The sequence below is a fragment of the Oncorhynchus gorbuscha genome, linkage group LG01, assembly GCF_021184085.1.
Source record: "Oncorhynchus gorbuscha isolate QuinsamMale2020 ecotype Even-year linkage group LG01, OgorEven_v1.0, whole genome shotgun sequence".
NCBI classification, from domain to species: domain Eukaryota; kingdom Metazoa; phylum Chordata; class Actinopteri; order Salmoniformes; family Salmonidae; genus Oncorhynchus; species Oncorhynchus gorbuscha.
In genome coordinates this window covers 90,826,609-90,854,419 of record NC_060173.1, presented here as the reverse complement: position 1 = coordinate 90,854,419, position 27,811 = coordinate 90,826,609, and the positions used below count along the sequence as shown (strand labels likewise).

At 43.0% G+C, this 27,811-nt stretch overlaps 1 protein-coding gene across 1 annotated transcript; it reads left to right on the top strand.

Moving 5' to 3' along the window:
- Positions 1-719: 719 nt before the first annotated feature.
- Positions 720-25,951, top strand: LOC124045772 (leucine-rich repeat-containing protein 58-like). Its single transcript, XM_046365381.1, has 4 exons — positions 720-1,295; positions 23,884-24,012; positions 24,328-24,605; positions 24,760-25,951. Exons 1-4 carry the CDS (start codon positions 835-837, stop codon positions 24,951-24,953), a joined length of 1,062 nt encoding a protein of 353 aa, XP_046221337.1. The 5' UTR covers positions 720-834; the 3' UTR covers positions 24,954-25,951.
- The last annotated feature ends 1,860 nt before the right edge of the window (positions 25,952-27,811 follow it).

Below are 27,811 nucleotides of genomic sequence, written 5' to 3'. Positions count from 1 at the left end.
GCAAACGGATCCAACTGATATAAATGCATGTAGGCCAATGAACGGCTTCAACAGTTAGGGCGGAGCTACTGGAACAAGCCAACCCCGAAACATGTACTACAAATACTCACTGCTGAATAGTTGCTTTGTCTGTACCAGCCAGGTTCTGGCAATTTACAGTGATCTCTCTCTCTCTCTATTCCACACAATAATCTTGCCAAATGTAAATGACCGACCCATATTATTTTCCTTAAAATACAGTGTGTCGTGTTGCAACCTGGTCTCAGAGCATTTCGTCAACTGCAACGTTGCATGAACAACATGAGCATGAGTGAGTGAGCAACAATAGTGGACTCGACGTTTCCCCTTCAAAATAAAGGTCTCAATTGAAACTGATACGAACAGACATAAGCTCTAATATTTGTGTGAACTCTACAGTGGTGTTCTATGGGTCTCTCCGAGTAGACTGATACGCCAGTTGAAGGGTGTACAATCCATAGGTTTGGCTGTATAGTGTAATATAATATCCCCAATGCAATTATAAGGTCTAATACATCCACAGTTTGTATATTTGTAAAATTAACTAACACTTGTCTTTATATAACATTACAACCTTGTTTGACATGATCTAGTGCAATTGTGGCGTGATTCCACTTTTTTCCTCCGCTTGCATCAGTTTCAACGGGGACTTTTACTTTGAAGGCAATTCCACTACTGTCGCTCACTGTAATGTTGTTCATGACACCCACATGCAACTCGGCCCATTGGCATTGGACTCCTCTCTTTATTTGGAGAACCACTAAGAGTGCAATCACCAGTGTGTCCACAATATTGAAGAGTAGCCTACGCTGCGAAATGGATTTGCATGAAGGAGCCGCACACGGACATGGTGAGGGTGTTTTAGACTTGTCGCGTCTGAATTTGAACACTTTGAGCTTGGTCGAGATCAGCGAGGAGCGAAAGATGGGCACCAAGCAGTTGTATCTAAGCTTCAACCGACTGCCCTCGCTTCCCGGATCGGTTTGCATGTTCTCCAACCTCGAATTTCTTGACATTAGCAACAACGGACTATCGGTAATCTGTGAAGGCATTACTTGGTTAACGAAGCTCAGAACACTAATAGCCAAGAACAACCGTCTGGACGAATTCTCGCTTCCCAAGGAGTTCGGGTCTTTGCCGTTGGAGGTGTTGAATCTAAGTGGCAATAGGTTTGAGGAGATGCCAGCGCAGTTCCTAAAGTTGCAGCGGCTACAATCACTTTCCCTGGGGGGAAACAGGCTCCAAAGTATTCCTGCAGAAATTGAGAATTTAACCAGGTATGTAGAGTACATAACGATGCCCGCGGCCTCACCAGCTGCTACCACAGTAACTAGCTTGTTGCAGTCACCAGTAATTACATCAAACTTTCATATAATTTGCAACAAACGGCCTGTCACAATGACCAGTTTAGGCGAACTGTAGTCAGTTTCCTGGGCAAACAGCGAGTTCAACCAATAGCGATTAACTGCAGCCTGAAATTCTGGGTGTTCCAGCATGTGGGCATTCCAATTGGAACGCCCCCTCCATCCCATCTCATTGGTTCCTTTATAATCCCCCCCCCCCCTGCATTACATTGGTTCCTGCATGAGCGCCGCATCCCCCCCGAACATGACATCTTAATGCGTGTGACACTTTTCAATGTTGGTCAAAGGGAAATCAATATTATGAGGATTTTTTTTTTATAACCCCGCCTCATGGAGTCGTTCTTGCTAACTAGCGGGAGCAACACCGGTAGACGGTGTCCCTCACTCCCGCTTGCCGAACACCTGCCTTCACCGTCATTGCGGAAAAACAGTGCGGGTGGGGCGAAGGACGCTGTCTACCGGTCGTCCTCGTCTCCCGCTAGCACAGCAGGCGGGAGGTTGGGACGACACCATGTACTAGCTAACTATCTACAGTAGCTTGTTAGTGACACTGCATGCAAGCTTGCTAGTTAGCTAGCTTGCTCCCCTGTACCGGAGAAAACCGTGCCGGACAGGCAGGGGCTAGGGACACTCCCCAGCTAGCAATGAGGAATCGGCCCGGAAGTGGCCCTTTTCCGGGGGTCCGGAACTGATTGAATCGGCCCGGAATCAAAATGAATGATTGCCCAGAATCGGCCCAAGTATATCAGGCCCCAAACATATGGTGCCCTATATTTATATCATGACAGTAAAATAAGCAAGGAGATACTGTTCCACTGGATGTCATAAGGTGAATGCACCAATTTGTAAGTCGCTCTGGATAAGAGCGTCTGCTAAATGACTTAAATGTAAATGTAAATGTAGATAGACCAGATGCTTTTCAACTTTCTTTGGAGAAACCGTACCTATTACATTAGGAAAACTGTTGTAATGAACACTTATGAGAATGTTGGACTGAATTATCTGGACTTTACTACTTTAAATAATACTTTTAAGATCAATTGGATAAAACAATTCCTAAGAAGACCCATTTCTATCTGGAATTGTATTCCTCATCATGTCTTCTCTACTTTTGGTGGCCTTAACTTCATGTTGTTTTGCAATTATAATATTGACAAAGTTCCAGTGACACTTTCTGCTTTTCATCGGCAGGTTTTCTTGTCATGGTCCTTAATTTATAAGCACAATTTTTCTCCACACAGATATTATATATGGAATAATCGGGATATATTGTATAAACATACCTCTTTGTTTTTAGAATATTGGTTCCAAAATAATATCCTATTGGTGAGCCAACTGGTAAATGCAGAGGGTCTTTAACTCAGTTATAAACAATTCTTATCACTTTACAAGGTCCCTGTAACACCTAAAGATTTTGCAATTGTTTTAGATGCCATTCCCTCAGGTGTTGCTATGTTATTCAGGAACGTGTCAAGACCTGACCCTCAGAGCCTACCTTCTATTGATTCTGTTGACTCATCGGTAGGAAAGACCTGACCCTCAGAGCCCACCTTCTATTGATTCTGTTGACTCATCGGTAGGAAAGACCTGACCCTCAGAGCCCACCTTCTATTGATTCTGTTGACTCATCGGTAGGAAAGACCTGACCCTCAGAGCCTACCTTCTATTGATTCTGTTGACTCATCGGTAGGAAAGACCTGACCCTCAGAGCCCACCTTCTATTGATTCTGTTGACTCATCGGTAGGAAAGACCTGACACTCAGAGCCCACCTTCTATTGATTCTGTTGACTCATCGGTAGGAAAGACCTGACCCTCAGAGCCCACCTTCTATTGATTCTGTTGACTCATCGGTAGGAAAGACCTGACCCTCAGAGCCCACCTTCTATTGATTCTGTTGACTCATCGGTAGGAAAGACCTGACCCTCAGAGCCCACCTTCTATTGATTCTGTTGACTCATCGGTAGGAAAGACCTGACCCTCAGAGCCTACCTTCTATTGATTCTGTTGACTCATCGGTAGGAAAGACCTGACCCTCAGAGCCTACCTTCTATTGATTCTGTTGACTCATCGGTAGGAAAGACCTGACCCTCAGAGCCCACCTTCTATTGATTCTGTTGACTCATCGGTAGGAAAGACCTGACCCTCAGAGCCCACCTTCTATTGATTCTGTTGACTCATCGGTAGGAAAGACCTGACACTCAGAGCCTACCTTCTATTGATTCTGTTGACTCATCGGTAGGAAAGACCTGACCCTCAGAGCCCACCTTTATTGATTCTGTTGACTCATCGGTAGGAAAGACCTGACCCTCAGAGCCCACCTTCTATTGATTCTGTTGACTCATCGGTAGGAAAGACCTGACACTCAGAGCCTACCTTCTATTGATTCTGTTGACTCATCGGTAGGAAAGACCTGACCCTCAGAGCCCACCTTCTATTGATTCTGTTGACTCATCGGTAGGAAAGACCTGACCCTCAGAGCCCACCTTCTATTGATTCTGTTGACTCATCGGTAGGAAAGACCTGACCCTCAGAGCCCACCTTCTATTGATTCTGTTGACTCATCGGTAGGAAAGACCTGACACTCAGAGCCTACCTTCTATTGATTCTGTTGACTCATCGGTAGGAAAGACCTGACCCTCAGAGCCCACCTTCTATTGATTCTGTTGACTCATCGGTAGGAAAGACCTGACCCTCAGAGCCCACCTTCTATTGATTCTGTTGACTCATCGGTAGGAAAGACCTGACCCTCAGAGCCCACCTTCTATTGATTCTGTTGACTCATCGGTAGGAAAGACCTGACACTCAGAGCCCACCTTCTATTGATTCTGTTGACTCATCGGTAGGAAAGACCTGACACTCAGAGCCTACCTTCTATTGATTCTGTTGACTCATCGGTAGGAAAGACCTGACCCTCAGAGCCCACCTTCTATTGATTCTGTTGACTCATCGGTAGGAAAGACCTGACCCTCAGAGCCCACCTTCTATTGATTCTGTTGACTCATCGGTAGGAAAGACCTGACACTCAGAGCCTACCTTCTATTGATTCTGTTGACTCATCGGTAGGAAAGACCTGACCCTCAGAGCCCACCTTCTATTGATTCTGTTGACTCATCGGTAGGAAAGACCTGACCCTCAGAGCCCACCTTCTATTGATTCTGTTGACTCATCGGTAGGAAAGACCTGACACTCAGAGCCCACCTTCTATTGATTCTGTTGACTCATCGGTAGGAAAGACCTGACACTCAGAGCCTACCTTCTATTGATTCTGTTGACTCATCGGTAGGAAAGACCTGACCCTCAGAGCCCACCTTCTATTGATTCTGTTGACTCATCGGTAGGAAAGACCTGACCCTCAGAGCCCACCTTCTATTGATTCTGTTGACTCATCGGTAGGAAAGACCTGACCCTCAGAGCCCACCTTCTATTGATTCTGTTGACTCATCGGTAGGAAAGACCTGACCCTCAGAGCCTACCTTCTATTGATTCTGTTGACTCATCGGTAGGAAAGACCTGACCCTCAGAGCCCACCTTCTATTGATTCTGTTGACTCATCGGTAGGAAAGACCTGACCCTCAGAGCCCACCTTCTATTGATTCTGTTGACTCATCGGTAGGAAAGACCTGACCCTCAGAGCCTACCTTCTATTGATTCTGTTGACTCATCGGTAGGAAAGATTTGTTTCTCTTTTGGTCCATTCAGCAACAGAGCGATACAATCCTTGTTTCAGCAGGATGTCATGCCTTATTGGAATGGATTTATTGATAATATCTGTTGGAAAAAAGTTTGGATGTTGCCACACACATACCTACTTGTTAACAAAATTAAGGAAGTTTCCTTTAAAATTATTCATAAATATTATCCTGCCAACCACTATATGAAGAAGTTTAAGGTAAACATCAACTCAAATTGCTCCTTTTGTAATGACCGCCCAGAAATAGTGTTTCATCTTTTTTGGCATTGTATTCATGTAAGAAAACTGGCAAGACATCAGTAGGTTTATAATTGAACACATTTATTTCGATTTTACACTATTGTGGAGAGATGTACTGTTTGGATTCTTTACATACAATGGAAATAAGCTGAAACATTTTTATGTCATTCATTTCATTATTCTTTTGGCCAAATTTCATATACACAAATGTAAATTTGCAAACAGAAAACCACAATTTCGTACCCTACAAAAATAAATTTAACTGTATTTTAAGACTGTTAAATGCTCTACTAACAAAAAAGCTGTTAGAATTGTAAATATGTGCATGTCCCTTAAGGTCCTTGTGTAATTGTAATGTGATACTGTACCCCCGAGCTCAATTGTCCATTGTTTGTAATCTATGTATGCTTGTGTTCCCTCATGTGCTTTATGTATTGATTTGTTGTTAATAAAAAATTATATATATAAAATAATAAAACATCAGGCCGTTTCAGTCTACCGGAATTCAGCCTACTCTGCCGGCATCTTACCAGAACAGGCCCCAGTAGTGGCCCGATGCAAATCGAAATAAATGTATACAAAATTACCCAATTTAGTCATTTTAAATATTACTATTATACATTGTATACATACAAATTATACTCATCCGACACAAAATGTTTTTGACCGTGTCAGCGTGCATGCCCCTGGCTACAACTAGATGGGACAAGGACATCCCGGCACGGGTCTTGAATCAGCATCTGTAGCAATGCAGTTTGCACTGCGATACAGGTCTTAGACCGCTGCGCCACTTGGGAGGCTCCATCCATAGTGCTTTTAAATCGTATCAAAATACTACACAGGACTCTTTAAAGAATTTCAAAGAATGAGAAAATATGTACAAATAAATAATTAAATGTTAATTCCATAAAGCAGCCAGTGTAATCTTCTGCCAGAGAGTAGCCCCAATCGGCCCGTGCCCAAAGTAATGCATTTGGGCCAGATAACTCGAGCTCAATCTCTGCATCCTAGCCATAAGTAATACTGCTAAAGGCGGCCACATGACGTTGGCCGAGCCTGGCTTTCAGTCGAGTGTCCCGACTCTCAGCCGGAATCAGCCCAGATCCACTGTGCTAGCTGGGTCTACCGGTCACCCCCTCTACCCGCTAGAACAGCAGGCGGGATGCTGGGGAAACGCCATATGTTTGCTAGCTTGCGAGTTAGGATGCTAGCTAGCAAACATTTCTTCACCCGTCTTCAACCTGCTGTGTACCGGACTAGCTGGCTGAACTAGCACACTGTGTCCTTAGCTCCCGCCTGCCGAACACCTGCTCTCGCCATCGTTAACAGAACTGCAGGAAAACCGTGTCTGACAGGCAGGGAAGAAGGACACCGTCTACCGGTGTGAGACTAGCTAGCTACCATTGTCACACCTGCCCCTTCTTCTGTGGGTTTTATCGGTGGCTGGCATCCAACATTATTGTGCGTTAATGCCTTCTATTGTACTGGAGTACACCTATTGTACTGGAATCCCGCCTGTCCTAGCTTAAATTGACCAATAGAAGCATAAAGAGATGCAGGAATGTTCCGACTTGCAGGCCGCAATTGCACCCTTCTCAGTTCAGCGGGTACAGGATAGTTCAACTGCCAATGCTGCTGGGGGTTAGACTTGTAAAGGCTGAACTGATGCCCTTACATCAGTGACTTGTCAGATGCAGAGATGAGGGAGCAAGCTATACAACTACAACCACTGTGATTATTATTATTTGACCCTGTTGGTAGTCTATGAATGTTTGTACATCTTGGCCATGTTCTGTTTTAATCTCCAGCCGGCACAGCCTGAAGAGGACCAGCCACCGCTCAGAGCCTGGTTCCTCTCTAGGTTTCTTCCTAGGTTCCTGCCTTTCTAGGGAGTGTTTCCTAGCCACCGTGCTTCTACTTCTGCATTGTTTGGGGTTTTAGGCTGGGTTTCTGGATGGCACTTTGTGACATCGGCTGATTGTAAAATGGGCTTTATACAGTGCCTTGCGAAAGTATTCGGCCCCCTTGAACTTTGTGACCTTTTGCCACATTTCAGGCTTAAACATAAAGATATAAAACTGTATTTTTTTGTGAAGAATCAACAACAAGTGGGACACAATCATGAAGTGGAACGACATTTATTGGATAATTCAAACTTTTTTAACAAATCAAAAACTGAAAAATTGGGCGTGCAAAATTATTCAGCCCCTTTACTTTCAGTGCAGCAAACTCTCTCCAGAAGTTCAGTGAGGATCTCTGAATGATCCAATGTTGACCTAAATGACTAATGATGATAAATACAATCCACCTGTGTGTAATCAAGTCTCCGTATAAATGCACCTGCACTGTGATAATTTCAGAGGTCTGTTAAAAGCGCAGAGAGCATCATGAAGAACAAGGAACAAACCAGGCAGGTCCTAGATACTGTTGTGAAGAAGTTTAAAGCCGGATTTGGATACAAAAAGATTTCCCAAGCTTTAAACATCCCAAGGAGCACTGTGCAAGCAATAATATTGAAATGGAAGGAGTATCAGACCACTGCAAATCTACCAAGACCTGGCCGTCCCTCTAAACTTTCAGCTCATACAAGGAGAAGACTGATCAGAGATGCAGCCAAGAGGCCCATGATCACTCTGGATGAACTGCAGAGATCTACAGCTGAGGTGGGAGACTCTATCCATAGGACAACAATCAGTCGTATATTGCACACATCTGGCCTTTATGGAAGAGTGGCAAGAAGAAAGCCATTTCTTAAAGATATCCATAAAAAGTGTTGTTTAAAGTTTGCCACAAGCCACCTGGGAGACACACCAAACATGTGGAAGAAGGTGCTCTGGTCAGATGAATCCAAAATGGAACTTTTTGGCAACAATGCAAAACGTTATGTTTGGCGTAAAAGCAACACAGCTCATCACCCTGAACACACCATCCCCACTGTCAAACATGGTGGTGGCAGCATCATGGTTTGGGCCTGCTTTTCTTCAGCAGGGACAGGGAAGATGGTTAAAATTGATGGGAAGATGGATGGAGCCAAATGCAGGACCATTCTGGAAGAGAACCTGATGGAGTCTGCAAAAGACCTGAGACTGGGACAGAGATTTGTCTTCCAACAAGACAATGATGCAAAATCTACAATGGAATGGTTCAAAAATAAACATATCCAGGTGTTAGAATGGCCAAGTCAAAGTCCAGACCTGAATCCAATCGAGAATCTGTGGAAAGAACTGAAAACTGCTGTTCACAAATGCTCTCCATCCAACCTCGCTGAGCTCGAGCTGTTTTGCAAGGAGGAATGGGAAAACATTTCAGTCTCTCGACGTGCAAAACTGATAAGAGACATACCCTAAGCGACTTACAGCTGTAATCGCAGCAAAAGGTGGCGCTACAAAGTGTTAACTTAAGGGGGCTGAATAATTTTGCACGCCCAATTTTTCAGTTTTTGATTTGTTAAAAAAGTTTGAAATATCCAATAAATGTCGTTCCACTTCATGATTGTGTCCCACTTGTTGTTGTTTCTTCAAAAAAATACAGTTTTATGTCTTTATGTTTGAAGCCTGAAATGTGGCAAAAGGTCACAAAGTTCATGGGGGCCGAATACTTTCGCAAGGCACTGTAAATACATTTGATTGATACTATGCTGTCTTGTAACCCACTACCATGGTAGCTTGCCTTTACAAACAATGCACTTATTTGATTGCCAGGACAATAGTTAAATGGATTTCAACAGATCCTCACTCCCTGAGCCTAAACTAAAGTGGACTTTATATCAACCTAACCTGTATGTTTTTCAGGAAATGTATACCATCACAACATCCAGCGAATCAGGCCTTTAGCAACCCTGACTGGTGTGTGAGATATCCAAGAATCTTATTTGTTCTTGGGCAGGGGCATGACAGACTGCCATTGCCCCACTCACAAAGTTATTCAGAGCAGGAAATGTGTGGTTCATATGGTGGGGTACACACTGCGCAGTATAAATGTAAACAACCTTTAGGATGACTAACTACTATTCATATATGACACACACAAACACTCACTTGCACATGGTCAAGACACACACGTACGCATACACACTTGTACATAGTCATCACACACACACGAGCACGTATCGAAATTCAAGCCTCGTGGTCAATATGTGAAGGATGCCAAGTTTGTATAAAGTGCAGGGGCAGTGTGTTCCAATGGTACTATAAAAAAAAGGTTGTCTGGAATAATTGTTTATTACTCTCCTTATATCATGTTTACACTGTCAGTGGTAAGTTAATATCAGCGAGAACAGTTTAGAATCCTCCTTAGGGGAGGTTCCTCAGTGAATTTCAAAAATAGTGAAACAAAAGTTATTATTTTTAGATAAAACTGTACTAAATATATTCCTCCTTTGGGTACATTGACTTCAAGACTATCTAGGAGGCTCATAGTTCTCACCCCCTTGAATAGACTTACACAGTAATTATGACTATAGGTCGACCGATTAATTGGAATGGCCGGTTAATTAGGGCCAATTTCAAGTTTTCATAACAATCGGAAATCGCTATTTTTTGGGGGCGCCGATTTATAATTTTTCATTTATTTTTTCCTTTTATTGAATCTTTATTTAACTTCTTGGCAAGTCAGTTAAGAACACATTCTTATTTTCAATGACTGCCTAGAAACGGTGGGTTAACTGCCTCGTTCAGGGGCAGAAGGACAGATTTTCACCATGTCAGCTCGGGGGATACAATCTTGCAACCTTACAGTTAACTAGTCCAACGCAATAACAACCTGCCTCTCTCTCGTTGCACTCCACAAGGAGACTGCCTGTTACGCAGTAAGCCAAGGTAAGTTGCTAGCTAGCATTAAACTTATCTTATAAAAAACAATCAATCATAATCACTAGTTAACTACACATGGTTGATATTACTAGATATTCTCTAGCGTGTCCTGCGTTGCATATAATCTGACTAAGCATACAAGTATCTAAGTATCTGACTGAGCGGTGGTAGGCAGAAGCAGGCGCGTAAACATTAATTCAAACAGCACTCTCTTGCGTTTTGCCAGCAGCTCTTTGTTGTGCGTCAAGCATTGCGTTGTTTATGACTTCAAGCCTATCAACTCCCGAGATGAGGCTGGTGTAACCGAAGTGAAATGGCTGGCTAGTTAGCGCACGCTACTCGCTCTGAGCCTTGGGGTGGTTGTTTCCCTTGCTCTGCATGGTAACGCTGCTTCGATGTGGTGGCTGTTGTGTTGCTGGTTCGAGCCCAGGGAGGAGCGAGGAGGGGGACGGAAGCTATACTGTTACACTGGCATTACTAAAGTGACTATAAGAACATCCAATAGTCAACGGTTAAATAAATACAAATGGTATAGAGGGAAATAGTCCTATAATTTCTATAACTACAACCTAAAACTTCTTACCTGGGAATGTTGAAAACTCATGTTAAAAGGAACCACCAGCTTTCATATGTTATCATGTTCTGAGCAAGGAACTGAAACGCTAGCTTTCTTGCATGGCACATATTTTACATGGAACATATTGCACTTCTACTTTCTTCTCCAACACTTTTTGCATTATTTAAACCAAATTGAACATGTTTCATTATTTACTTGAGGCTAAATGTATTATATTAAGTTAAAATAAGTGTTCATTCAGTATTGTTGTAATTGTCATTATTACAAATACATTAAAAAAACACACACAAAAATGTCTGATTAATCTGTATCGGCTTTTTTGGTCCTCCAATAATCGGTATCGGTATCAGCGTTGAAAAATCATAATCGGTCGAACTCTAATTATGACAACTTCCGGAGGATGTCCACCAACCTATCAGAGTTCTTTCAGCATGAACTGACATGTTGTCCACTCAATCCAAGGATCAGATAATGAATCTAGTACTGAAAGCATAAGCTACAGCTAGCTGGCAATGTATTGCATAACATGTGGTGAGTAGTTGACTCAAAGGGAGAGAAAGACAATAGTTTAACAAAAATGTTTTTTGGGGGGGGGGATTTTTACTTTCACTTAGCTAGTTTAGCCTACTCAAACAACCGGCTCAAACAGAAAAAAATGCCATTTTAGCTACCTGGCTATGGCTATCCAACACTGGAACTCTTCCAAGTCAAGGTAAGACTTTGGTTTTATTGACACAATAGTTCTAATCGCTATATTGACTATGGGGTGACAACGATGTAGGCTATGTGTAGCGGTTAGTGTTCATGAAATGAAGGTTTGCCTGGTCACAGAAAACTGATGTGTTGTGCACCGAAGTCCACAATAGAAGGGAAAAGGTGTGAGACTGAGAGCGTGTAGATTCAGTTGAAGTCTGACGCTTACACACACCTTAGCCAAACACATTTAAACGTAGTTTTTCACAATTCCTGATATTTAATCATAGTAAAAAATCCCTGTCTTGGGTCAGTTTAGGACCACCACTTTATTTTAGGGATGTGAAATGTCAGAATAATAGTAGAGAGAATAATTTATTTCAGCTTTTATTTCTTTCATCACATTCCCAGTGGGTCAGAAGTTTACATCCACTCAATTAGTATTTGGTAGCATTGCCTTTAAATTGTTCAACTAGGGTCAAAAGTTGGGTGAATTTTGGCCCATTCCTCGTGACAGAGGTGGTGTAACTGAGTCAGGTTTGAGTCAGGCTCGCACATGCTTTTTCAGTTCTGTCCAAAAGAAATCTATAGGATTGAGGTCAGGGCTTTGTGATGGCCACTCCAATACCTTGACCTTGCTGTCCTTAAGCCATTTTGACTCACCACTTTGGAAGTATGCTTGGGGTCATTGTCCATTTGGAAGACCCATTTGTGATCAAGCTTTAACTTACTGATGTCTTGATGTTGCTTCAATATATCCACATAATTTTGCATCCTCATGATGCCATCTATTTTGTGAAGTGCACCAGTCCCTCCTGCAGCAAAGCACCCCCACAACATGATGCTGCCACCCCCTTTCTTCACGGTTGGGATGGTGTTCTTTGGCTTGCAAGCCTCCCCCTTTTTTCTCCAAACATAACAATGGTCACTGGCCAAACAGTTGTATTTTTGTTTCATTAGACCAGAGGACATTTCTCCAAAAAGGGCGATCATTGTCCCCATGTGCAGTTGCAAACCGTAGTCTGGCTTTTTTATGGAGGTTTTGGAGCAGTGGCTTCTTCCTTGCTGAGCGGCCTTTCAGGTTATGTCGATATAGGACTTGTTTTACTGTGGATATAGATACTTTTGTACCCGTTTCCTCCAGCATCTTCACAAGGTCCTTTGCTTCTTCTGGGATTGATTTGCACTTTTCGCACCAAAGTACGTTCATCTCTAGGAGACAGAACGCCTCCTTCCTGAGCGGTATGACGGCTGCGTGGTCCCGTGGTGTTTACTTGCGTACTATTGTTTGTACAGATGAACGTTGTACCTTCAGGCATCTGGAAATTGCTCCCAAGGATGAACCAGACTTGTGGAGATCTACAATTTTTTCTGGGGTCTTGGCTAATTTCTTGTGATTTTCCCATGATGTCAAGCAAAGAGGCACTGAGTTTGAAGGTAGGCCTTGAAATACATCCACAGGTACAGCTCTAATTGACTCAAATTATGTCAATTGGCCTATCAGAAGCTTCTAAAGCCATGACATAATTTTCCAAGCTGTTTAAAGGCACAGTCAAATTAGTGTATATAAACTTCTGACCCACTGGAATTGTGATACTGTAAACAAACAATTGTTGGAAAAATTACTTGTCATGCACAAAGTAGATGTCCTAACCCACTTGCCAAATTATAGTTTGTTAACAAGAAATTTGTGGAGTGGTTGAAAAACTAGTTTTAATGACTCCAACCTAAGTGTATGTAAACTTCCAACTTCAACTGTATTTGCAAGAAGGAATTAACGTGATCATGCTGGGGTGTATTCATTCCTCTGTGTTCAAAAACGTTCCTTAAACGGAAACAAATGGGACGAAACGGGGATTAACATACCTGAATTGGTATGTAGAATCTCTTAATTTGCAACTGCACTAATGATTAAACCCTAGAGGCAGGCTCCCGAAGGGCGCAGTGGTCTAAGGCACTGGTCTCAGTGCTATAGGCATCACTACCATCACTGGTTCAAATCCTAACTTTATCACAACAGGCCGTGTTTGGGAGTCCCATTGGGCTGCGCACATGCGGCCCATCATTGGCCGGTGTAGGCTGTCATTTTTAAATAAGAATTTGTTCAACTGACTGGCCGAGTTAAATAAGGGTAATATTTTTATATATATTTTTTTTTTGGTCAGCTAGATGCAGGCAAGTGTGTGCAAGGCAGTATTGAATGTATCAGTGTCTGTCACCTTGATTACAAAAAAATTGCTTGACTTGTGCACCTACATTATAAACTTTCATTCATAGGCTAAATTGTAGCAACCTCATGATGGGTACAGGGAAAATTTGAGTGTTGTCGTAACCTAAACTATTCAATGTTACATTGAGCTGGGTGAAATGGAATATGAATGACAGTCAGCCAACATGCTGTAATAGAAATACCTTAATGTCATGCTCCATCATCTTAAACGGCACCGACCGCCACTGATCTGACTATATAGTTACCATCATAAAAGAGAGAACTCATAAAGTCACAGAGATCAGTGAGTGCAACCGAGATGTGGGTCATGTCAACAGTAGCCCATTTATATACCAAAGATAAGTGTGTAAATACTTTTGACTTCATCTGGAACAGACCCACATTGGCTCTAATAGTTGTTGTTCCACCCATTCTGTGCCATTTGAGGTGAGTAACTTGAGGGGGGGACGGGGGGGAGGGTTGATTTCACCTAATTTTAACTTTCTCTCATATGCAAAATTTAAGTAACCGGGTTGATGATTTAATCTTCAATCAGCTATAAAACCCCTTGTGACAGGGAAGCTTGTTGTGTGCAGGGGACATTTTTAATGCAAGCTTCATTTGATTTTTTTTTTTTTAGTAATTGTTAACATTTCTATGGGTAACGGTTGATGTTATGCTCGTTTTCCACCACAAAACAGCAAAAACAAAGTAGAACCAGCTCACCTGATTTTGACAATTAATGTTCAGTGTTTCTTTAAAAAATGTTTTATAAATCATAGTTGAACCATATTAAAGTGAGATTTTTTGTTTTTCTCACATGAAATAAATGTTCTTCAAATTACTTTTGGGAAATTCCACGTTAAGTTACACCGAATGTATTTCAAACAAAAACCAACGATTACAAAGGTGAACAGACCATATAACTATGTACAATGACTACTTTTAACAATTTCCACAAACCTTTTATAGAAAAGCATGGTAACAGAATTATGGTTTGTGTTTGTTCTGACATTCTGTTACCAAAATTTGCATCTGCACTGTTCTTCAACAAAATGACTAGGGATTATTATTATTATTATAACTAGGGATCCTCTAGGTTTTTGCCTGTGTTTAGCTCCCAATTCTATTTCTTTTTTTTAATCGTAAATTTAACTCCCCAGTCCTTAACTATTACAAGCATACCCATAACATGATGCCCCTATTCTTGAAAATATGGAGAGTGGTACTCAGTAATGTTTGGGGCAAATCCAATGCAACACTTTGTATTCAGGACAAAAGGGTAATTGCTTTGCTACATTCTTTGCAGTATTACTTTAGTACCCTGTTGCAAACATGATGCATGATTTGGAATATTTGTATTCTGTACGGGCTTCTTTTTCCTCTCTCAATTAGGTTAGTATTGTGGAGTAACTACAATGTTGTTAAAAACCTCTTAAGGATCGGACCCTTTTTTTTCTCTCCAATTTTCGTTTAAAATGAAAAGTAAATCTAACTGCCTGTAGCTCAGGACTTGAAGCAAGGATATGTATATTCTTGATACCATTTGAAAGGAAACACTTTGAAGTGTGTGGAAATGTGAAATTAATGTATGTGTATATATCTATAGTTGAAAAAAATATATATATCTTTATAAGGAAGCACGATATATATATCGGAATCGGCTAATTAGCTAAAATCCCAACATCGGTATTGGCCCTATGTTTGTTTGTCTAGTTTAACGCCAATGTGAAAAAACGATGTCAAAGCTGACATGGATTCCTATATGACACTAAACATGCAACATGGCATTCCTAACCCACAATGTTTTTTGATTTTATTTGTATATTTGACCTTTTATTTAACTAGGCAAGTCGGTTAAGAACAAATTCTTATTTTCAATGACTGCCTCGGAACAGTGATTTATCTGCCTTTTTCAGGGGCAGTACAACACATTTTTACCTCGTCAGCTTGGGGATTCGATCTTGCAACCTTTCGGTTACTAGTCCAACACTCTAACCACTAGGCTACCTACGGTCTGCTATGTAGATCAAGCAGTCATATGAAAGAGTAAGAACATTTCAGCGAGACAACTCGAAGGTGAAATCCATTAACGCCAAGATAATGGAAATCATTGCCTTTGACCATCAACCGTTCTCTGTCGTGGGTGATGTTGGCTTTCGCAACTGGTCGAGCACCGGTACACACTAACGTTACCAAGTGCGCTATTCTTCAGATGTTGCCCGGCCGGAGTTACAGTAATAGCATCACTGCTATTAGCGTCACAACATACTGTGGAACGCCGTTTGAGTATTTGCGTGTCATAAAAGATGCACATCAAATAACACTATTTGACCGTCGAAGTACACAGTCCTATTATAGAATATTTTGTGTTCTGAATTTGCACGTGCAGGCCAAGCGCCACCACTACTATCAGTAGCACTGTCAAAGCTGTACAAAAAGTCAGCAAACACCAGCCACTAACGATGTGTTTACAATATCGCGTTGGTAATTGGTAACATGGTACCTCTTTGAAAGTGATGCAGAAGGTTACAATTGGTGGAATCATGCCATATTTAGACTACATAATGTTAAATGAGTGGAATGTGAAGCAATGAAGTTGGCTATCAGTCTAATCGGTGACACCCACAGAACACAACTGAAGAGTTTACACAAATATTAGCGTTGTAGATCTTATCGCAGACTGTGACTGTGTGAAATCAACTCCCCAGTCAGCCTATTGTGTTTATTGACATTCATATTGCACTGTGCAGCTTTACCTAAAGGATTGGGGATCAATGAAATAGGTTAATAGTCTACTCAATACCCAATATATTTTTTTCCTAATGTTCTCCTCAGTTATCAGACTCAAACATTCACACAGTATTGTTTTTCCTTGGGAATAGTGTTCAATACATATAGGCTGTCGATAAATGTGTCTCAATTCAGTTGTTTCAGAGTCTCACAATAAGAGCTACGATGCTAATGTTCTCTGAGTGTCACTGAGTAGACTGATACCCCATGTCATTGAGCCACAATCCGTAGGTAAGGCTGTACAGTAAAATAATTATGCCCCCAATGCAATTCTAAGGTATAATACATCCAGTGTGATTTCAACAGATTTTTTTTTGTCAAATTAACAAATTGTCTTTATATAACATTCCAACCTCGTTTACATTTACATTACATTTAAGTCATTTAGCAGACGCTCTTATCCAGAGCGACTTACAAATTGGTGCATTCACCTTATGACATCCAGTGGAACAGCCACTTTACAATAGTGCATCTAAATCTTTAAGGGGGGGGGGTGAGAAGGATTACTTTATCCTATCCTAGGTATTCCTTAGAGAGGTGGGGTTTCAGGTGTCTCCGGAAGGTGGTGATTGACCCCGCTGTCCTGGCGTCGTGAGGAAGTTTGTTCCACCATTGGGGGGCCAGAGCAGCGAACAGTTTTGACTGGGCTGAGCGGGAACTGTACTTCCTCAGTGGTAGGGAGGCGAGCAGGCCAGAGGTGGATGAACGCAGTGCCCTTGTTTGCGTGTAGGGCCTGATCAGAGCCTGGAGGTACTGAGGTGCCGTTCCCCTCACAGCTCCGTAGGCAAGCACCATGGTCTTGTAGCGGATGCGAGCTTCAACTGGAAGCCAGTGGAGAGAGCGGAGGAGCGGGGTGACGTGAGAGAACTTGGGAAGGTTGAACACCAGACGGGCTGCGGCGTTCTGGATGAGTTGTAGGGGTTTAATGGCACAGGCAGGGAGCCCAGCCAACAGCGAGTTGCAGTAATCCAAACGGGAGATGACAAGTGCCTGGAATAGGACCTGCGTCGCTTCCTGTGTGAGGCAGGGTCGTACTCTGCGGATGTTGTAGAGCATGAACCTACAGGAACGGTCCACCGCCTTGATGTTAGTTGAGAACGACAGGGTGCTGTCCAGGATCACGCCAAGGTTCTTAGCGCTCTGGGAGGAGGACACAATGGAGTTGTCAACCGTGATGGCGAGATCATGGAATGGGCAGTCCTTCCCCGGGAGGAAGAGCAGCTCCGTCTTGCCGAGGTTCAGCTTGAGGTGGTGATCCGTCATCCACACTGATATGTCTGCCAGACATGCAGAGATGTGATTCGCCACCTGGTCATCAAAAGGGGGAAAGGAGAAGATTAATTGTGTGTCGTCTGCATAGCAATGATAGGAGAGACCATGTGAGGTTATGACAGAGCCAAGTGACTTGGTGTATAGCGAGAATAGGAGAGGGCCTAGAACAGAGCCCTGGGGGACACCAGTGGTGAGAGCGCGTGGTGAGGAGACAGATTCTCGCCACGCCACCTGCTAGGAGCGACCTGTCAGGTAGGACGCAATCCAAGATCTGATGGTTCACAGTATCGAAGGCAGCCGATAGGTCTAGAAGGATGAGAGCAGAGGAGAGAGAGTTAGCTTTAGCAGTGCGGAGCGCCTCCGTGATACAGAGAAGAGCAGTCTCAGTTGAATGACTAGTCTTGAAACCTGACTGATTTGGATCAAGAAGGTCATTCTGAGAGAGATAGCGGGAGAGCTGGCCAAGGACGGCACGTTCAAGAGTTTTGGAGAGAAAATAAAGAAGGGATACTGGTCTGTAGTTGTTGACATCGGAGGGATCGAGTGTAGGTTTTTTCAGAAGGGGTGCAACTCTCGCTCTCTTGAAGACGGAAGGGATGAGTTGATGAGCGAGGTGAGGTAAGGGAGAAGGTCTCCGGAAATGGTCTGGAGAAGAGAGGAGGGGATAGGGTCAAGCGGGCAGGTTGTTGGGCGGCCGGCCGTCACAAGACGCGAGATTTCATCTGGAGAGAGAGGGAGAAAGAGGTCAGAGCACAGGGTAGAGCAGTGTGAGCAGAACCAGCGGTGTCGTTTGACTTAGCAAACGAGGATCGGATGTCGTTGACCTTCTTTTCAAAATGGTTGACGAAGTCATCTGCAGAGAGGGAGGGGGGATTCAGGAGGGAGGAGAAGGTGGCAAAGAGCTTCCTAGGGTTAGAGGCAGATGCTTGGAATTTAGAGTGGTAGAAAGTGGCTTTAGCAGCGGAGACAGAGGAGGAAAATGTAGAGAGGAGGGAGTGAAATGATGCCAGGTCCGCAGGGAGGCGAGTTTTCCTCCATTTCCGCTCGGCTGCCCGGAGCCCTGTTCTAGCAGGATCGATTCAATTATGGCATAATTATATTATTTGTATTCATTTGTATCACTGTCAATGACATCATTTTAGTTTCGAAGGCTAACTGCAAAGTCCACTAACAGAAATTGAATAATGTGTCCCTGAACAAAGGGGAGGTCAAAATCTAAAATAACTGGTGTGGCCACCAGCTGCATTAAGTACTGCAGTGCATCTCCTCCTCATGGACTGCATCAGATTTGCCAGTTCTTGCTCTGAGCTGTTTAAAAAAAAATTCATTGTAACATTTATTTAACTAGGCAAGTCAGTTAAGAACAAATTCTTAATTTCAATGAACAGTGGGTTTAACTGCCTTGTTCAGGGGCAGAACAACATTTTAACCTGTTACCCCACTTTTCCACCAAGGCACCTGCAAGTTCCCGGACATTCCTGGGGGGGAAGAGCCCTAGCCCTCGTCCTCCGATCCAAAATGTCCCAGACATGCTCAATGGTATTGAGATCCGGGCTCTTCGCTGGCCATGGCAGAACACTGACATTCCTGTCTTGCAGGAAATCGCGCACAGAATGAGCAGTATTGTAATGCTGGAGGGTCATGTCAGGATGAGCCTGCAGGAAGGGTACCACATGAGGGAGGAGGATGTCTTCCCTCTACGCACAGTGTTGAGATTTCCTGCAATGACAACAAGCTCAGTCCGAAGATTGTGACACACCTCCCCAGACCATGACGGACCCTCCACCTCCAAATTGATCCCGCTCCAGAGTACAGGCCTCGGTGTAACGCTCATTCCTTCGATGATAAACGCAAATCCGACTATCACCCCTGGTGAGACAAAACCACGACTCGTCAGTGAAGAGCACTTTTTGCAAGTCCTGTCTGGTCCAGCGACGGTGGGTTTGTGGCCATAGGCGACGTTGTTGCCGGTGATGTCTGGTGAAGACCTGCCTTACAACAGTCCTACAAGCCCTCTCTCAGCCTGTTGCGGACAGTTTGAGCACTGGTGGAGGGATTGGGCATTCCTGGTATGACTCGGGCAGTTGTTGTTGCCATCTTGTACCTGTCCCACAGGTGTGATGTTTGGATGTACCGATCCTGTACAGGTGTTACACGTGGTCTGCCACTGCGAGGCTGTCTTAGGCGTCTCACAGTACGGACATTGCAATTTATTGGCCACATCTGCAGTCCTCATTCTTCCTTGCAGCATGCCTAAGGCATGTTTACGCAGGGACCCTGGGCATATTTTTGTTGTGTGTTTTTCAGAGTCAGTAGAAAGGCCTCTTTCGTGTCCTAAGTTTTCATAACTGTGACCTTAGTTGCCTACCGTCTGTAATCTGTTAGTGTCTTAAGGACTGTTCCACAGGTGCATGTTCATTCATTGTTTATGGTTCATTGAACCATAAAGCATGGGAAACAGTGTTTAAACCCTTTACAATGAAGATCTGTGAAGTTATTTGGATTTTTACGAATTATGTTTTAAAGACAGGGTCTTGAAAAGGGGACTAGCTAGCTAACGACCACTACTGAGACAGATTATTGTTTTGCTATGTTTTTGGGGAAGAACATTTGTTTGCATCCATGAGCTAGTTAGCTTTTTTTATGTCCAGAACTCTTGGTGCACGAGACAACTTAGCCGGCATCATAGCATACGTATCAATGAATCGTTGTGCATATGAAATTCGAGTGATAGTTATTACACTATGTAAAAAATAAATAATGAGGGAGTTAAATTATGTGACGTGCAGTCATATTCAGGTCCTGATTGGTCAACAAGCTTATTTGACACGTCAAATAGTGTTATTTGACTTATATCTTTGTTGACACGCGAAGACCTAAACGGCGTTCCATAGAAATCCCGGTTGAGAATGAAACGACTGAACAAATAAACAACTTAACAGCAAGTAAGTGAAAGAAATAGGCGTGTGTGTGATTTTTCTTTAACTAGGCAATTCCGTTAAGAACAAATTCTAATTTAAAATGGTGGACCAACCCCGGCCAAACACGGACGATGCTGGGCCAATTGTGCACTGCCCTATGGGACTCCCAATCACGGCCGGATGTGATACAGCCTGGATTCAAACCAGAAACTGTAGTGACGCCTCTTGCACTGAGATGTAGTGCCTTAGACTGCTGTGTGTGTGTGTGTGTGTGTTAACTATTTAACTGTACTAGAATGCTTAAGAACGCAAAAATGTTCAATATCGGTATCGGGTTTTTTTGGCAAGGAAAATATTGAATATCGGTATCGGCCAAAAATGGCATATCGGCGGATCACTATATATAACACATTTAGATCTGGTCAAATAAAAATGTGTTTATACATTTTTTTGTTCCATCATCTTTGAAATGCAAGTGAAAGACCGTAAAATAATTTTGCCGTTTAGACGCAATTTATATTTTGGCCACTAGATGATCCAGTGAAGCATTGCAGTACTGGACAATATTTTGTATCAAATCTGCCCAAATGTTCCAAATTGATACATTTTCAAGTACATAACTAGAGAACATACAAGAAGTATATGGTAATACAAAATGTAAGTTTACACACTCCCAGGAATGTAATACATGATGGATCGTTAGCTTATACACTAACTTTCACACATCTACATGGCCGGGCGAGGTGGGTGTGGAGCCAGAGATTGCAGGGGTTGTAGAACCCAGTTCCCACATTTTAATATAAACGTTTATTTTATCAAACACAACTATGTTACATTTTATCTCTGGGACCCTCAGGATGACAAATCAGAGCAAGTTTACTGAATGTAAGTCCATTATTTACTTTCAGAAGTGAATGTATCAAACCAGTTGCTGTGATTTTAAATGTTTTTGTTGTGTATTCTCCTCAAACAATAGCATGTTATTTTTTTCATTGTAATAGCTACTGTAAATTAGACAGTTAACAATGAGCTAGCTAGTTTATATGGGATTAGCAACAATAGTGCAGTAATATTAACATTAATTTATCATTTCTGCCCATATAAGACATGTTTATGTCCTGGAAAGTTTGCTGTTACTTACGTCATGCTAATCACATTAGCACAAGTTAGCTCAACCGTCCCAAAAACGCAAAGCCAGAGTAAAATTCAAAGATAGGGTTACAGTCAGTCACTCACTGTGTCTTGTAAACATACTAACCAACACAAACTACATGTAAAGAGAGCCTCTCACCGACAACTTCAGAGCAGCTGAACATATACACTGTCTCAGATCTACAGTCATGAATGATGGAGGTTGTATGGGACTAGGCCTCTGTGTGTTAGTGGTGTAACTGTAGAGTGAGTTGTTGAGATGGCCCTGAATGGCTTCTTTGGACCCTCTGGGACAGAGGGGCTGGCTCAGGGCTCAGGCCCCAAGGACACATAATGGCCTCTCCCAGTCTCTGCTGTGTCATCAGTTCCACAGGCAGACCAGACCATGGGGCAGATGGGCTGACTGCTCACTTTTAGTGTCAGGCCATTACATCTCCCTTTCACTCCCTGTCTCTCTGTCCCTGATGCTCACTCTGTTCTTCTCTCTATTTCCCCAGTGTTCCTCTGTCTTTTCACTTTTTCATCTGTTTCAGAGGGATTGGGATAAAGCAGAATGCTTGTGTATGTGTACATTTCCATTGGCGATTTGTGGGCATTGGACAATAGTAATCTTTTTCTCTCTGCCTCAGCCATCGGTTTTGTAAAGTGAACAAAAATGTAAACGCAACGTGTAAAGTGTTGGTCTAATGTTTCATGATCTGAAATAAAAGATCACGAGTAACCACGCCAGCCGAGGACCTCCACATCCGGCTTCTTCACCTGCGAGATCGTCCGAGACCAGCCACCCGGACAGCTGATGTTACTGGGTTTGCACAACCTGTCAGAAACCATTTCCCAGAAGCTCATCTGCATGCTCTTCGTCCTCGCCAGGATCTTGACCTAACTGTAGTTTGAGGTCGTAACCAACTTCAGTGGAAAAATGCTCACCTTCGATGGCCTCTAGCACGCTGGAGAAGTGTGCTCTTCAGAGATGAATCCCGGTTTTAACTGTCCCGGGTAGATGGCAAACGGGTGCTGTGTGGGCGAACGGGTGCCGTCAATGTTTTGTACAGAGTGCCCCATGGTGGGGTTATGGTATGGGCAGGCATAAGCTACAGACAATGAACACAATTGCAATTTATCGATGGCAATTTGAATGCACAGAGATACCGTGACGATCGTGAGGCCCATTTTCATACCCTTGATCTGCCGCCATCACCTCATGCTTCAGCATGATCATGCACGGCCCGGTGTTGCAAGGTTCTGTACACAATTCCTGGAACCCGAAAAATTCCCAGTTCTCCCATGGCTTCTATACTCCCCAGACATGTCACACATTGAGCATGTTTGGGATGCTCTGGATCGACATGTACAACAGTGAGTTCCAGTTCCTGACAATATATATATCAACTTTGCACAGCCATTGAAGAGGAGTGGGACAACATTCCACGGGCCACAATCAACAGCCTGGTCAAGGATATGTGTCGTGCTTCATGTGGAAAATGGTGGTCACACCAGATTCTGACTGGTCTTCTGATCCACGCCCCAACCGTGTATATGACTACCCCACATTGTCTGCTGCTTAGAACTGTGTATTTAGCCTACACTGCATTTGATTTCTCCAAACCTAAACGCCAGTCTTCACTAGATCTAAACTTCTGTCTGAATAAAAATAATTGGGACTCTCTAGCAATGCCTCTCTACCTCTGCTGTCCCTTGAACAAAGTCAGAGTAAACACACACACACACGCAGGCAGGTAGGCTAAAAAGCTATCGAAATTCCAGCACCTCTTTGTGCATAGTGTGTCTCCTCTTTGAAACAGTTTGTTTAGCAGTTCCACTGCTCCAGCCCATTCCTCATAGTCACATCTACACACACCTGTTATACTCCTTTTTACTATGGACCCGGCTGCTCAATCTTTAATGCCTTGCGCTCACTCTGGTAAAGCATTGCTGTCACATACAGCATCAATATCAACATGTGCGAACCCCATTGTGGTACTGATGTGTCGACATGGCTAGTCATGTGTCCACTTGGAACTGTCAAGTATATAGTATGGTGTTTTTAAAGTCCTAAACCCCTTCAGGCATGCTTTACTTGTTACCGTAATGTTAATTACACCTCGATATGATGCTAAACATATTAAACCTCTCTCTGTCAGTCTTGAGATGCTGTATTTGGGTGGTAACCTGATCACCTCTATTCCTCCTGAGCTGGCCAACCTGCCCTACCTCAGCTATCTGGTCCTGTGTGACAACCGCATACAAGGTGTACCCCCGCAGCTCACCAGGTAACCACAACACAATAATAACACAGCCTCAACCCCATCTAGAGCATACTGCCACAGCTCACGAGGTATCCACAACACAACCATAATATAACCACATGAAACTGCAAGTAAGCATTTCATTAGGCAATGTTTAATACAACTCAATAATAATAATACTGCTAAGACGGTCATAACCCACCAGCACCACAGCTCAACTGGTTACTACAATACATCCATAGTGGACTACTACAACTTAACCTAACCACGGTCTAGATTTCTGTTCATAATACTCAAAACGATAACCATGACCTTGTCAATCTCTCTCTCCCCCCTCAGGCTCCACTCCCTGCGCTCCCTGAGTCTCCATAACAACCTGCTGACCTACCTGCCCCGGGAGATCCTCAGCCTGGTGCGCCTGCAGGAGCTCAGTCTCCGTGGCAACCCCCTAGTGGTGCGCTTTGTCAAGGAGATGACCTACGACCCCCCATCACTGCTGGAGCTGGCGGGTCGTACCATCAAGAGCCGGAACGTTCCATACTCGTCCTGCGACATGCCCTCTCACCTGTTGCACTACCTAGACCTGGCCAGCAAGTGTCCCAATCCTAAGTGTGCCGGTATGTCTACTACACATTAATTTCTCATTGGACTGTGTGTCTGTATTTCTGTCCCTGCCTTTTTTTGCTTGTCTGTATACAGTTGATTATGTATACATATGTGTCAATTTATTTAAGTGTGCTTATTCTGTCTGTTTCTCCGCTCTCTCACCAGGCGTGTACTTTGACTCGTGCGTGCGCCACATCAAGTTTGTGGACTTCTGTGGGAAGTACCGGCTGCCCCTCATGCACTACCTGTGCTCCCCAGAGTGCACTTCACCCTGCAGCTCCAACCCCCAGAGCGACGCCGAGTCAGAGGATGAAATCAGCGTGCCCGCCTACCGCCTGCAGAGGGTGCTGCTGGGATAGCAGGAAGTGGAAGGGCCTCCAGTCCTAACCATATCAATAGCCTCAGAACCCGTCTTTCTCTCTGTGACTGGACGGTACTGTAGGGAAGAAATCTAACCCCTCTGGTCTCGTGTGTGTTTGATGCAAGACACTAGATGCACACGCACAAAGACATACCCTCACACACAAACACACTCACTTGTGAGAGATATCCGGTTGTCAATGTGGACCTAAACCAGGACAAATGTCTTTAGGTGGGTATGTCCCCTGGAACCCATTGACTCAGTCACTTTAGCCATCTAAAACGACAAATGATGGGAGGGATCTTACCTCTATTTCTCAGTAACACTACAGATCACTGATGCCTTCAGACTTTGAGCAGTGCCTTTAACAGATGAAGCATTTCACTCCATTCCTGATGGTTTCATGGGTAAACATAGGAGGGCAGTAGAAACCAGAATTTTGCCAACTCGCTATGTGAGCTATTGAAAGGTTTTTAATGATTTTAGAACACTATCACACCATTCCTTAGAGTCAGGTTATGAACAATTCATGATTTCTAATTGCCTGAAAACAGGAAGTGTGTGCCCCGGTTCTTTGTAAAAGCTTTGTTTTTCTCTCACACACAGGAAGTCTATCTAGGACAGGCAGAGGAGTGTGAATAGTCTCCTGAAAGGAGAAAATCAAACGTATCTGACAAGATGCAATGAATGTTTGTATTTCCAGCTCTTGGTTTTCTCTAAATTTATTTAGACAACTTCTCCAGAAGGTATATGTTTAAGGTTTACCGGAAGAATAATACAGTAGCTGGCCTTTCAATAATGCTGGTCTATTGTTACAGTATCATGGAGAAGTGCTTTTGAATGTATGTGTATATACCTTATTGAAGAGAGAAGGAATTCTAGAAAGAAAACAAAGTGAGAAAAGAACAAAACAAACATTTTTCTTGTACCCTGAATTATGTAACAATTCACTTTTTTTTATTTTCTATTTATGATCCAATAAAACTTTACTTGACACCTAGTGTCATAACATGTTATGAAACATTCATAACAGCTGACATAACCTGTGGTAACACTGTCATGACACATATTTAGACCTCTTGTGACATGGCCTTATTTTATTGCTGGTTATCACCCCTATATAAAACCTACCGCAAAAGGCAAAACATCCATTACACCATAACCTACATCAACTGTATTTTTATGTTTATATAACATTTTCTGAAATGTACCCTATTAAATTATCATTGTACACATTGATGTCAGACATGCAGCTACCACAATGTTCTGTTGCTGGTGACTGGGATCAGATTTCAGAAGTAGGACTGATGACTAACATAGGCTTATCATGTACATGCCTTTATCTGGCATATATGGTACTGATGGTCATAATGCTTCTTGACAGTGTCGAAGTGTATTTTCTTAGTCCAAGTAGAGTGACATAGGATGGTCATAGTGCTTCTTGACAGTCATAAAGTGTATTTTCTACATGTTTTTTTTATGATAGGGGGGAAACATGAATCTTTTAGAATCAATTTCAACAAAGAATTTAAAAAACTAACTTTCCAACGAAATCAAACTTGGCAGGAAAAATAAACATTTGAATAAAGTAGGGTTTTGAGCTTATGTAGGTGTCATAACCAGGCATAAAATAACACAATATATGTCACAATAGGTGTAAATATATGGGTCATGACAGTTATGTCAGCTATTATGACATAGTTATGACGTTAGGCGTCGTAGTGTTACCCATGATCTTAACCACAATGTTGTGAAATTTTTGTAACGTACTGCTTTTATACAAATCCAACGTTCTACTGTCAATGACACTCAATGGTTCACACACTAATACAGTGCTTTCATTGAATATGACTTACTGAATATAATATAGTACTCATACAGGTCGACGATCTGTACTAAAGTATGTGCACTTTTCCCCTATAATATAGACTGTACACAGTATATATTAACATCCCTAATAAAGTTTAATTTGAGTGTCTAAAAAAATGTGTGTGGGATATCTGTGAAATTTGTTATCCACGATCGTGCAACATTAGCTGACTGCACTACCATTTCCTATCTGTCGAGTTAGCTCGGAGTTCATAGTCCACATCTCATATCTGCTGAAGCTATGATGACATCTTAGTGTCTGTCATCATTGTTTGCAATGTAGACTGTTCTATGAGGAAGAATCAGTGGGCCTGTCAACAAACAGTGTCCATTTGTTTGTTTGCCTGCCTGTTGTGAAAATGACTACACTGCATTTCCACTGTATCTTTCTCCAGGACTTAACTGCCAAACAGTTGACAGTTGGAACTATGCTAGATTGCTAGGCCGTCTGTGAGTGTGCTTGTGCATGAGCGTGACTGACTGTTTTGTTTTGAGTCATTGGTAGCTTGAATGAGTTGCGTTCAGGACCGGTCGGTTTCATTTGCATATGAACGTGATTGCATTACTGAAGCAAATGCAGAGGGACCTCTTCTTTAACCCAGCACTAAGAGATCCCAGGGGAATGCCATTCTGCCTCCTCTCAATCAACAGATCCCTTTATTTACCCTGCCAAGACCTAGTGATGTAAACATCTCCTACTCTCTCAGCCTCTCCTTTTTCATTGTCTTTCTCTCCTCTGAGCAGGCTGACTGGTTCTTTGATGGCTTTGAGGGACAGATGTTTTGTGTCATCTGTTTGCCCACGTTTTAAACAGTCTCTTAAGAGAGCTCAAAGTTATGTCTCTGTCTGTCTGGCTCACTAACAGACAGGCTCTGTCCAGCCTTCCTCTTTCATGCCTGGGGTGGCTTACGTCAGACACCTCACTGGCCTCCCCCCTCTTCCATCTTTCTCTTTGACACACACACACAGACTCATCACTGTGAGAAG